General features: G+C 37.2%; 1 protein-coding gene across 1 annotated transcript in view; it reads left to right on the top strand.

Annotated features, from left to right (window-relative positions):
* The window catches only part of GABBR2 (gamma-aminobutyric acid type B receptor subunit 2), a 487,639-nt gene that overhangs the window by 189,344 nt on the left and 285,290 nt on the right, over nucleotides 1–13,005 (top strand). The window contains exon 3 of the mRNA XM_075142314.1: nucleotides 2,199–2,369. Within this exon, the coding sequence (XP_074998415.1) occupies nucleotides 2,199–2,369 (171 nt within the window). The remainder of the gene's footprint in view (nucleotides 1–2,198; nucleotides 2,370–13,005) is intronic.

Raw genomic sequence — 13,005 nt, 5'->3', positions numbered from 1 at the left:
AATGAAGAGAGGTAAGGTTTTGCTTCATTGTTTCCCAAGGAAATTTGGGCAATTAGGATACTAATTTAGACACTTTGTTTAAGTCACTAAAATGTCAAAGGATGGATCTGAATTGCCTTGCTTATATCACAGATCTTCACCCTAAAGCCAGCTCACAGCTGTAGAGATGCTCCTCATTACTAAGGCTTTTTGTACTTTTGATCAGAAAAATTTACCATTCAGTCTGTGAACCTGAGTTAGGTGAACCTTGGCGACGTTGCTTGTCACTACTGTTACTTCAGCATTGCTCTTTACTTCTTTTTCTTAAGGATCAATCAAATTACATTTGATCCAAAACCATAATACCTTGAAAAACAATTCCTTCGCAGTCACCAGGCTGCAAGCAGCCAGGCTGCTGAGAGGCATTCCTCTTCATCCTGGATTTCTAAAATCAGATTTTCTCTCTTTTTCAGTCAGAGATAGAGGTCCTTATTTCCACTTTCATTATGCAGTGGATGCATGATATTCAGCGTTACAAGGCTAGACAGAAAAGCTGGCTAGGTCTACCTGGCAGACCTTCATTCTTTTTCCCTTGAAATCAGCTCTTTGCAAACTCACTGCCAATTACTAAATGCTATGAAGTTCTAAGTGAGCCAACCAATGCGGTTCAGGAAAATCAAGACCATAATAGCACAGTACCTCACAGTGTACTTTTTTCATAAAATCTAAGAAAGGTATATTAAAAATATTTTACCTTAGAATTACATGGCAGTAGAAGGTCTTAAAAAATCTCTAGCTAATGACTGGTGAAGAGAAAGAATCTTCTCTTTTTGAATGGTAGAGTGTAAACTGTCCAGTTATGCACACTTCATGTTGTTTGGATTTCACGGGTTTTAATTAAGAAAATAAACTGTATTCAGGTTTAGGATATTATAATAAAGCAATATCTTCTTTGTGAGTCTAAAATCAGACAGAGAATGAGTTCTTTCTCTGCCAGGCTAAATCTAGATTTTATAAACATGAAGCAAAAGTTAGAGCTGTTATTTTAGATTATAATTGTTTATTCTGAATTTCAAAAGAAGTTTTCTAGCCCAAATGTACTGAATGCTTCATTGAAGAAAGTGTAAACTTAATGCTATAGTTGGAAGTACTTATCTAGGCTTGAATTCACCTATACTTTCTGACTCTCTATTGATTTTGAAAGGCTTAACACAACTGTATTAAGGAGCCTATTTTTCGTCAGTCACACTAATTTACATTAAATCGGTACTTTAAAAAACCCTCAACTGCTATGCATGGCTGAAAAAAAAGCTTGAGAAATATTTTCCTAGCAACCTAAAAGATACTGGAGGAAATAACCACAAGTATCTTTGGAATAGGAGCATTTTTAGAAAGTGAATATGCAGGCATTCTCTTCATAACAGTGCCTGAAAATCATTCACAAACTATAGAATAGAGTAGAATAGAATAGAATAGAATAGACAAAAATATGCTGCCTTTAACTTGGGCAGAAGAATTCAGTGAAGTTTCCTGACTTTTTTTCATGTTAACAGGTTTCCTCTTTCATTATAAACATTCTCAAACCATGTACAAATTCTGGTGTTTTTAGATGCGTAGAATTAGCCACTGAGTTCCCTTTGATAAAACAGATCATAGGGGGCTGCTTCAGTGGAGGAAACTGGGAGCCAGGTAAACTTCTGAGCTGCAGCGTTGGCTGCTATAATTATTCCTTCTGTTTCTGGTACCTTTTCTATTACCTGAAGATAGGAAGAGGTGCTACTAGAGGTTCACTCTTTAAGTCAAAGATATATAAGCATTTGAGAATATCCCCTTGGAACTAATTCTCAACTTTTATGAAGAGAATGTAGAAGGAAGTTGATGGGGAAGTCATCATAGAGATTTACTTCCTTAGAGCTTCTTGCTTTGCACAATGTGTAAGATGCATGATCTGAAACAGAGGATTTTACACCATTGACTTTGAAGATGCCCTCGTTTAATTTTGTAGCAGGTGGTTTATAGAACTAAGGTATTTCAAAAATCCCTTTAAAAGTAGATGAGTAAATGGTGCTGGTAGGACTTCCAAGCTGTATGATGATGAAAATTCACTACACGACTGCAATGCGTGGATTGTGTCTTGTTGCACTGGAAGAGGAAAGTTTTTCTTCTGGATGCCAGATGACTTATGGTGACTTTCATTTTTTGGTTTTTTTTTTTTTCAGCTTTCATTTGCAGCAACAACCCCAGAGTTGGCTGATAAGAAAAAATATCCTTATTTCTTCCGGACAGTGCCATCTGATAATGCAGTGAATCCAGCAATTTTGAAGTTACTCAAATATTATCAGTGGAAGAGAGTAGGAACTTTAACCCAGGATGTACAAAGGTTCTCTGAGGTAAGATTTGCATAATTTCCAGTACACAAAGAGAGCTACTAATATCAGACTTCCAAGGAGGTACTAATATCAGACTTCCTCCATTAATAGCAATTAAGTAAAAAGAAACAGACCCACTGTTTCAGTCTTGTTTGGCTTTGTCTTACTAGGTCACATTTGCTGTACTGAATAAACTTAATTCCCTTCTGGGGCTTATTTGACTGTCTATAGTAAAAACTACCCATGCTTTCCCTTGACTGTTTTTTACACCAATATCATTGCACCCAAGTGCAAAAAAAACTTTTTTTTTTTTTTTTGTAGCAAAGGTTGCTTTATACTCTTTGACTTGCCAAAGTGTATGATGTTGAAGGAGGCTTGTATCCTGACATTGGTTCACTTAAAAGAGAGAATAAATCTAATTTCATTGTGTTCCTTTTGTGCTCTGATTTATTATAAGCGTCAGTCTGATCGGTCTGAATACTGAGGGACAAAATCTGTTAAGTTTACGGCTGAAAATACAGGAGGAGCTTACTGAGACAGAAATGGCTGAAGCCCCCAGAACTGATAAGATCACACACTACACCTTCCAAATCTTCTGAGTTTCACACTGAGCAACATTTCCATCATAGAAATTGCCATAAAGTATGGGCCAAGGGCCTTAAGCATGGTTTTAACAATAGAGTAGTTAAAAGAAAACATCCTATAAGTAATTAATCAGAGCAAGACAAGGGAAAGAGTTGCCCCATTAATTGTCAGAGAGGCAAAACTAATAGAGGCATGCCAGTTTTGTGATTGGGTTTTCTTTTCCTTCCTCAGCATTAATTAAAAAAAAGGTTGAATGTGTTCTGAAGACTAGCATAATTAAAACTGGTGAAGGGGTGTAAGAACACATTAGAGTCTGCTTAGATGAGTCAGATATTTTCAAATTGTCTGGCACAATTAATTCACTATGGAGTACTTAAGAAATCTTAGAGTCTTCCCTTATGAGCTTTGGGAATTAAAGGATAAAATGTAAGTGAATTGTAGGGGAAGGGAAGAAATCTTTGTGTCTGTCTTTCCAAAAAACACATAAAGACCCAGGGAATTACAGACCAGTCAGGCTAAATTTAATTCCTGGAAAGGCTCTTGAGCAGATAATCTGTTTGGAATCACCCAGAAGATAAAAAGATGCTAAACAATGGCCAAAATGGATTTGACAAGAATAAATCATGTAAAGCAATCTAATTTCCCTCTATGACAGGATAACAGGTCTCCAGAAGATGGGGTAGGTGATAAGTGTGATGTTTTATGACTTATAAAAATGTTAAAGGTGTTCCTAAAGAAAAGTAGGGAAACTTAATCTTGAGGAAGATACTGTAAGAGAATTCTCTAACCAATATTCCTGCCACCAAGGTTAAATGATATCAGATCAGATCAGTTGAATATTTGTTTTTAAAACAAATGCTGAAGCAAAAAGTCACTAAAGAGTATGATATGCTTTATCTTTCTCTGGCTTGGAATTATAATTTCAAAGAGTAGTTATCAGTGGTTCACTGTCAAACAAGAAGGATGGGATTCTGTCAAGTAGTTTTCTCCAGAAAGAGAAAACTAGATAGTGGGATAGAGAAAATGTTTATTAAATCTGTAGTTGATACCTACTTGGGAAAAGCTGCAAGCACTTTGCAGAGGACAGGATTAGGTTTCAGAATGATCTTGACAAGTAAAGAAAGGTTTTAATATAAATAGTATGTAAGTGAAAAAGTGCAAAATGGCTATCTAGGCAGCAGATCTCCAAAGAAAGGTATGGGAAGCACTACAATGAACCACAAACTGGGTAAGGGTCAAGAAGGTCAAACTGCTTGACCTAGTGTAAAAAGTAGAAAGAAAGCAAATAGCTCTCATTTCACCACCCCCGATGTAATGCAATATTGACACTTAAGACACACGGAGTAAACTTCAACACTACTTAGTGCTCATTAAATGTAAGTTGGAACATCAGGTCTAGTATCGTCTTCAAGAAAGAAATAGATCAGAGATGTCTATAATAAAGTTCAGTAATCTAGAGATTTTTTGAAGTTTTGAGAAAGATTAAAAGTGGAAAACAGTAGAATAGCCTGGGTAGGTTGTTGAACCTTCATTGTTAAGATAAGACTAAACAAACACAACATAGGGATTCTTGGTCTTCTTTTGGGACAAAGGGATGGACTTCATGTCTGTCAGGGTCACTAAAGAAATGTTAAAACTACAGCTTCCAAGGGTTTGCTGGAGTGATGCACTTGAATTCAAAGTCTTTCTATTCCTCTTGAAAGGTAAGCAACAACTTTCTGTGTCAGACTGCAAACTCAGTGCAAACTCAACTGCAGACTGCAAACTCAAATTTAGTGTGATTCATTAAAGCCTTCAGGTAATGAAAGATGCAGTTAAAACTTCCTTGATCAAGTGATTTTTGTAGAGCATGTTGAGTTCTGAGTCTTTGAAATTATTAGAGCTCCATCCTTCCTTTTTCAGCTCTGTGCAGAGTTTCTCCCTTCCCTGTGCAGACAGTGAAAGCACAGGAAAAACTGGAGGAAATAACTAATTGGCCATCCGGGAGCAGTGAGGGATGGGAGCCACCAGCAGCAGAGGGGAAGAACATGCAATGACCAGGCAAAGCCCAGCCCCACTGCAAGGGAGAAGGGCAGGCCCAGAGGTCAAGGCCACGCTCAGCAAGGGTGCAGACCATCAGGCAAGTAAGTCCATGGTGATGAGGCAGGTCCAAGGCCAAGGTAGGAAGTCAATCCACAGGTCAAGGTCAGGGTCAGGTCTAGTGATTGCTGGGCAGGTCCATGGTAGAGACTGAAGACACAGGACTAAATGTGTGGGTGGAGGTCCCAGAGTAGGGACCATTAAGGCCTGTTAGTGACCTCCAGGTGCTGGTACAAGTCTATACATCTGTAGTTTTCCCTCTAAAGGAACATCAGGCAAAATTACCTTTCTAACATTTTTTGAAAGTGACAAAATTATTGAATAGCATCTAAAACTTATCTCTGTTGTAAAATGCTGCTGAGTTTAGGGTGTGATTCTTCTTTTCTATGTTGAAAATACATTACAAGCCACTAGACCAGAAGTAGCTGAATGTCATCTCTGTTTACTCTCATATAAAATAAAATAAGCACAAATAAATTAATGAGAGAAGCCTGTGTAGTAGTTCAGGTGGTTTTACTCTTAGCAGCAAGAGAGAGCAATGCTCTCTCTCATTTTTCCATCTCCCGGAGAGACTCTATCAGTTTGACAGATCTCCTTCTTTTTTTAAATCTAGAACAATTTGCATATCTATCTTAATTTCCTCTAGTTGTCCTTCCACCTAAACACATGGGGGCATAGATACTGCCTTCTTGTTCATGTTATATAGAGAAGACTTCATACTCATATAGTTCAGTCAACAGGAATTCTAATTGCATCTCTTCAGCTGCCATCTAACTTGTGTTTTTGGGCTGATCACTTTTTTCTTTAGCTGGATCACTGTCTTCTGTCTCTTTGCAATTTGTACTATGATCTTATATCCTGATAATTAAAGCTCACCTAACTTGTCTACAAGTTAGCTGCCCCTGAAAGTCATAAAGTTATTTTTTGGTTTACCTTGCTTTGTAATGAGGCAGTTGTCTCATTGTTTAGATTATTAGTCTTACTCCAATTTTTCTCTGGAGGCCAAAATTGCAGAGGATCCCTTGCTTCTATTTCAGCCATTTCCCTTCGGAACCCTCCCTGCAGAGACTTTGCGTTATCACCCATTTCCTTTTACTTGGTGGAAAAACTTCTCTTTCTTATAAACAAATGTTACATCTTCCTTATTCTCCAGGTCACATAGAGAGACAAAAGGTAGGTAGAGAGAATGGAGAAGTCTATGCCAGCATGTTTTCAGTCCTTGAAGCACAAGAACTGATATAGGCAATATCTATGTATCTGATACTGCTAGCGTGGCTTGAGGCTCCCTTTTATTGGCATTGCTTGGATCCCAAGGATTATGACTTTTCAAGTGACCTGAATTGTATGATTGCCAATAGTACAGCTCACTATTAGTATCCTTTGTAAGTTATTCAGGTCTGTTTGTACAACCAGAAATGTCTCTTCCATCGGATTACTGTTTAAATTGTGTAAGTCGTCTTGGTATAAGGGTAATGTACAAACTTCATTAGTTCTGTTACTTAACTAGGGCAAGTTCATACCCGTTGTGCTTCTGTGTCCTAGATTTTGTGGATTGCTGCCCTGTTCTCATCCTCTGGGAGAAGATTCTGTTTCAAAAGTTAATAATTCTGTGGCAAAGTTTTATAAATGAGGTTACAAAATATTTTCAGGATTTTCAGCTTTAAGTGTTTGCTATGGTATATAATCATAGCATAATTTAGGTTGGAAGAGACCTTGGGAGGTTGTCTGGTCCAACCTGCTGCTCAAAGCAAGGCTTTAATGTTTATCATCCCTGAAGAATTGTAACTGTTGCACACACAGTTCTCAGAGAAGTCCTGACCTTGTCCTCTTTCCACTTCCCAGGTGAGCTTTCAGCTGATTGGAGATCCCGTAGCAATTGGTGCCTCCAATTGTACTGCTCTCTAGCACTACCTTTTGGGGATTGTATTTTGAATTAGGCAAACCAAGTGATATTCCTGTGGTCTGTATTTGCTGTGTTTCATGTTACAGTGTGAAGAGTCATGAAAACTAATTCATACTTAGCTATCAATAAATCAAAACTATTGGGAATCACCAGTATTTTAGAAGATGTAAAGACTTCAGAATATGACAGTGAAACAGAAAAATGTGTAATCACATAGTGGATTTCAGGTAATGCTGTATTTGTTAATCAGTAATTATAGTCTATCTTACTTCAGTGTTTCACTGTTCTTTCCTGCGTATTGGTCATTTTATTTATACATATTTTTTGGTTCATAGTATGTTTCAAACTAAAAGTTGGCACTTGATTGCACTAAGAGAGATTCTGGCTTCCTTGTTTTGTGATAGGACACCTTCCTCCAGGCTCTCTTCAGTTGTTTCGTTTTGCTCCCCTGTCATGTTGAAATTCAGTGAAACTGCATTTTGGCTTCACATTTGGTAGCATATTCATGATATTTCTAGATTTTTAAAAATATATATTTCCCTCCCACTGAATATCTTGTCTGGGATTGTTTTTGAAACAAGTTAAATTCTGATCGTCTCAAGTGACTCTTTGTTTTTCTCTACTTCTTAATAGTCATCTCTTTATGTGATTTCTCTGCTTCTTCCTGGAAATATTGAGAACTCCTAATGTAATTTTATTAGTGTAGGTGGCATTTCAAAAAGACCAAAGAAATGAGAAGCGTGCAGTAAGCTAATGAAATAGATTAACAACATGAAAAATAAAAGATAAAATATTTTCTCTAGTGACTCTATCACAATCTTCACTGAGTTTAATAACCTAGAAATACTTTGGTGACAAAAACTAAAGAGAAACATCCCCTGTAAGCAGAGAAAATAGTACTTCTTAAGCTGACATGATTAACACTCTTAGGATTTCTTAAGGTTGTGCTGCATTTTGTACAGTGACATCTACTTCAAAAATCAACGGGTTGTCAGGGTCCATTTTACCTAAATTGAAAGCATTTAACATCCATAAAAGGTAATTCTCATCCCAGGAAATGTAATACTGGGAAAAAAAAAATCGTTCCAAAGAAAAGCAGCTAGTAAACAAGCTTTCTCAACATAGTATATATCTATTCCTGTAGAAAAAGCAAGGTAAAAGTCTTATTAATCTGGACATTTATTTCTTGTAGCCTTGCTTTGTCACTGTGGAGTCTGGAAACTAGGATCTGAGTTAGTGGTCAGTTCTGATGAGAATTAATTGGATAAGCATATATAATGAGAGCGTTACTGGAGGCTGAGAGGGATTAGGCAGGGAAAAGAAATGAGATATCTGGTGACCTTTCAAATTGCAGCCAGAAAACAAGCTTGAGACACCAGTTTTTGGTGCCTGTAGGAATACATTGTGCAGACTTCAAGGTGTGATTGCACTCTGACTTCTCAGGCTTGGCTTCTGAGGAAAGACAGAAGAGCAGAGATTTCCACTCTCCATCGCAATTGCCGAGAGGTTTTAGGGCAGCAAGAAAAATATCAGTTTTTCTCTAAGAATGATCTTGGAAGCATCAAATTTACCACATAACAGCAATGTTTAAGCTGGAAGCTTTGAATAGCACCCAGTGATTTCATCCTAGAAGGAGCCCTGTACCTTCAACTTTGAGAGCAAAAAAGTAGTAAAGAGAGGCAGAATACAAGAGATTTGAGACACAGAAGGCAGTCAAAATAAAATATGGGAAAAAGCATGGAGAGAAGAGAATGAGAGCCTGAAAACTGAGACATTATAAATGTCATTGTTTAACTGTAGAACTTTTTCAAACTGCCTTTTCTTACTCTCTCGTATTTTTCCAAGATGTTGTGTCTTCCTCATGTATTCTATCCATTTTTTTTTGTTTTCTGCATCATTTCATTCTCTCCACAAAGCCTTTCAGATTCCTTTTACTGGTTCATGTTTTCATCCCCAAAGAAAAAGAAAAGATCTCTGTCTGCTATGTCTTTCCTTTCCTGGTTCCACCCAGGAATTTCTCCCATCTCCATGTGCTCACCTGCTTTTGGGGAAGAAGCAATCTTTTCCTAACATAGATTGCTATCATCAGGACAAATAGAAAGGTAACCTCTGCCCAGTATTCAATAATATTTATAAAGCCTGGAAATAAAATACATTGTTAGGCCTTCTTTGAAATACTAATATGAAGTTTTTGAGGCAAACGTTGTCATTTTTTTTCATTGTTACTGGACAGTTATTTATATAGCCTGTTCTTCTTGTGTTTGGAGGATGCTTGAGTTGCCTTGATATGGCCTTAAATATTCTTTAAACATTTGTTGAAATATATACCATATCAAATAAAGAGGGGTTTTTATTTTTCTTTCACTGGTTTAAAAGAAAATAAAAGCAAATTTTCACCAAGCTAGGATGTACACCTTGAAAGCTGTGAACTGCTAATGTAAAAATGCTAGCAAAACAAAGTCTGTATTTAATCCAACTTCACACATTATGAAGAAATGAGGTTTTGTTTGCTTGTTTAGATTCCTGATCTCAAGAAGCCCTGATCTTCTTTTCCCAAAGATAGTTCCAATTACTTCGATAAACAGAAATATGGAGATTCTGTTCTCCTTGTGGTTTCTAAATTGTCCTGCAAAGCAGAAGTACAGGCACAGATGTGCCTGAGATGTTCCTTCATATTGCCCTATTCCTGGTTCTTGCCTGATGTCTACAGCAAAATCTTAGGAACAACTTCAAGTTTTCTTGAGCTTGCGAAAAAGAATGAATTCCCCTGTTCTGTCTTATAAATATGCTTTCCTATAATTCAAGTTGATACATTAACATCTTCACAGAAAGGCAGTCTCTGAAAGAGACTTCTGCTAATATCACAGGGATGGGAAACTGTAACTTTGCTGGTGTTTATAAGTGATTTAAGGGGGAAGAATCACTGCAGTAATTTGAAATGGAAGAGACCAAGACATTAATTTCAGTAAGAAATTTCAGAATCTGAAAGGAAGATATTTAGGCATATAAAATATAGGTGGCCACTTGCTGGAATTTGCTGAAGGGCATGCATATATGATTTTTTGGCCTTTTGTGCAAACGTCATCCATGCTAAGAAACTTTTTTTTTCTTATGGCAGTAGTATTTTATCCAATATTTTTCACCTTTTCTTCTGTTTCTTAATACATTTCTTAAATTTTTTTAACTTCCAAAAACAAAAAAAAAGAAAAGAGGTTAGAACATCACCTGGCAGAGAATAAGAGCTATGCAGTGGTATTATATGGTTGTGTCATCTTGCACTGAAGATTCACACTCCACTGTCACCCTAAGAGGACCCAGGGTTCTCACGAAGTCAATAAGTCCTTGTCAAACTTCAGGTGTCTTGAACAAAACCAAATCAAACTTAAGAATTTTTTAGAGAACTGCTCACCATTCCTTCAAGTTTAAACATTATATTGTGCATGTGTGATAGGTTGGTATTTGCAACACAAGATAAAGGAGTGGAATGATCAATACCTTCTATACCTCTAATTCCTCGTGGCTGAGAAACTCCATATAGTTAAGAGTTTCCAAATGGATCTGTTACAAAAATCATCACTTTATCTGAAACCAAGACTAATCCAGACTCAAAGAAAAAAAATCCCATTTAGATTATATTGAAAAAATGTTCCAAGACAATGCTTGTTCTAACAGATATTAGCATTGCACATTGAAATTTTATTGCTTATATCACAGCATTGTCCTAGTTCTGTTTTGGGTTTTGGTTTGGTGTTTGTTTTTTAGAAAATGATAATACAAGGATGAAATATGATTCTAAACAGTGTTTTAACTTGCAAGCATTCCCCCCACACAATAGTTTTGATTGGGTATCTAATTATCTTGCATTCATTAGGCAATTGCAGGGCATTTTCAAATTAAAATCGATGGTGCAGTGATAAAATTTAAAAAAGGGCACAGTTGTGCAAATGACGTAGATGAGTAGTAGGAAAATGTGATATTGTCCAAATCAGAAGAGAATAAGCTCACTTCAGTGAAATAACCATTTCTGAAACAATTTATCAAAATTCAGGGTCTTGATTGCTAAGAGATTAAAATAAAATCCTGGAAAATTCATGGAATGTCTTTTGGAATGATGAACCTTCCCAGAAGAGTATGCAAATGTAACAGCATCCATTCCCTGTGAAAGGTAATCTGCAAACACTGGCGTTCAAGCTGTTAAATTGCTTGAAATTAACATGTGCAGGACTGGGACCATTACTTAAGTTCGATTTAAAAAATATGTCTGTTTCCTATCCCTTTCATTATGAATGATTAAAGCTAGAATTAGCTCAGGATATGAGAGTAATTTTTAAGCGTTCTTGTGTGTTTTGTTCAGTGCTATTGTCTGTTCATGGATACATTTATTTACTGGGATTTTTTTAAAAAACTAATCTTTTTCTAAGAACTGTAATTATTTCTGTATTATTCTGGTTATGTCCAACCCAAATTTATACCATCTTTTCTCTGTCTTCATTCTTGTTTTTAGATGGTTTTGTGATGATTCAGGATTGAGTTTCAGCAGATTGCAGAACCTCTTGTGCCCTGTGAGGAGAGTGGAACCTTTGCAGGGCGAGAGATACCTTTTCCCTGAGAAAAGGATTTAAGAAAAGACATCACAGTCATCCCTCTTGGACTTCAAATCTAGAAATGAAGGAGAACATATGTAGTGTCATATAGTCACAATTCTGCCTTCTTTTCCTGTTATTAATTTAATCTATAAAAAAGGAAGAAAGGGTCCAAGACGAGGATTAACACTACTCTTCTAAGATTTTTTCACATATTTTCAGTCATCCCCAAAACATGTATCTTGCCCTGTCATTCATACAAGGCCATTCTTCCTCTGATTATCTGTGCTACAGTGTTACACTGGGAATCTTGAGTGAACCGGTGATGTGGACCACTCTGTAGCATATGGCTCAGGCAGTCAGTCTCCCAGAGAAATAAAAACGTAAGCTGTTAACATCTGGCCAGTCTTTGTTCATTTGTCTGGAGCGGGCAGATGGATCTGCATACAGTTTGGCTTCCAGTGCAGTTTCATGTTTTATTTACTCCCTTTAACTGCAGGCTGCTGATGAAAGGGGCAGTCCTCTCCCCGCCCCCCCACAAGTTTCTGCCTTCTCTGTTGCACCTGGTCGTAGCATTCATTCCACTGCGCTGGGAATCAGCTCATCCGTCCAAAGTTAATCTTCCATTTGCAGGGTGACTCAGGCTCTGTGGTTGTCACTTTTGCTGCAGTTCTCGTGTCCTTTGGAAAAGCGGGAACTTAACTTTCATGGAGACTTATTGGACATCACTCAAAGTGCAGAGTGAAGATTTTGTACAGTGGGAGTGTGAAAGCCAGTGTGAAATATTTTTATTTTTTGGTTTATGAAGTTTGTTCACCTCTAAGAGGGAGTGGGGCACGTAGCGGATCTAGGTAATTCTGCTTGCTAGGAAAGAGTGTTTCCATGGTGAATTTCCTTTGTTCTTTGTAAAAATGATGACAATATCATGGAAATGAAACAGGGAGAAGTTGTCAGTTACAGTGGGACCTCTAGAGGTTTTGAACACTACTGATGTACTAGATTTAGCATGGTTCTTCTGGATCCTGGTAAATATTTACAGGCCATGAGACTATGGGAAGGTCATAGGATTATGATATGGGAAGTGGGGAGAAAGCAGAAAGATAGAACCTTAGCCTAGGTTTGTCCCTCTTTATAGGAAATGGTATGTGCACATTCAGCTACAGAGTAGGGGGTCATTTGTAGGTAAGCAATGTCCTACATTGTTAAACAGAATGTCTTTTATCTGAGTGAGAAGCGTCTTTGAGAGATGTGACCTGGTAAATTTAATGACATTCCTCATTACCACCCCTTTTCTTAAGAATTTTTATTTGCCACTGGCATATTCTGAGATTGCTTGCTCCTAGTGACTGGCACTAGTCTAATGGTGTACATGAAAATTACTTTCTAAACACTTTCATAGCTTGGAAAATGGTTCCAAATTATGGCTGAAAAAAGTCAGCCTTGTTACAGATCAGTAGAATTGTTTGAGCTACTGACCTGTATCAAAACTTTTAGAAATGCAGGACAC

Source organism: Calonectris borealis, chromosome 2 (genome assembly GCF_964195595.1).
Source record: "Calonectris borealis chromosome 2, bCalBor7.hap1.2, whole genome shotgun sequence".
In the NCBI taxonomy this organism is placed as follows: domain Eukaryota; kingdom Metazoa; phylum Chordata; class Aves; order Procellariiformes; family Procellariidae; genus Calonectris; species Calonectris borealis.
The sequence above is the reverse complement of the archived record's forward strand: the minus strand, read 5'-3'. Positions and strand labels throughout refer to the sequence as shown.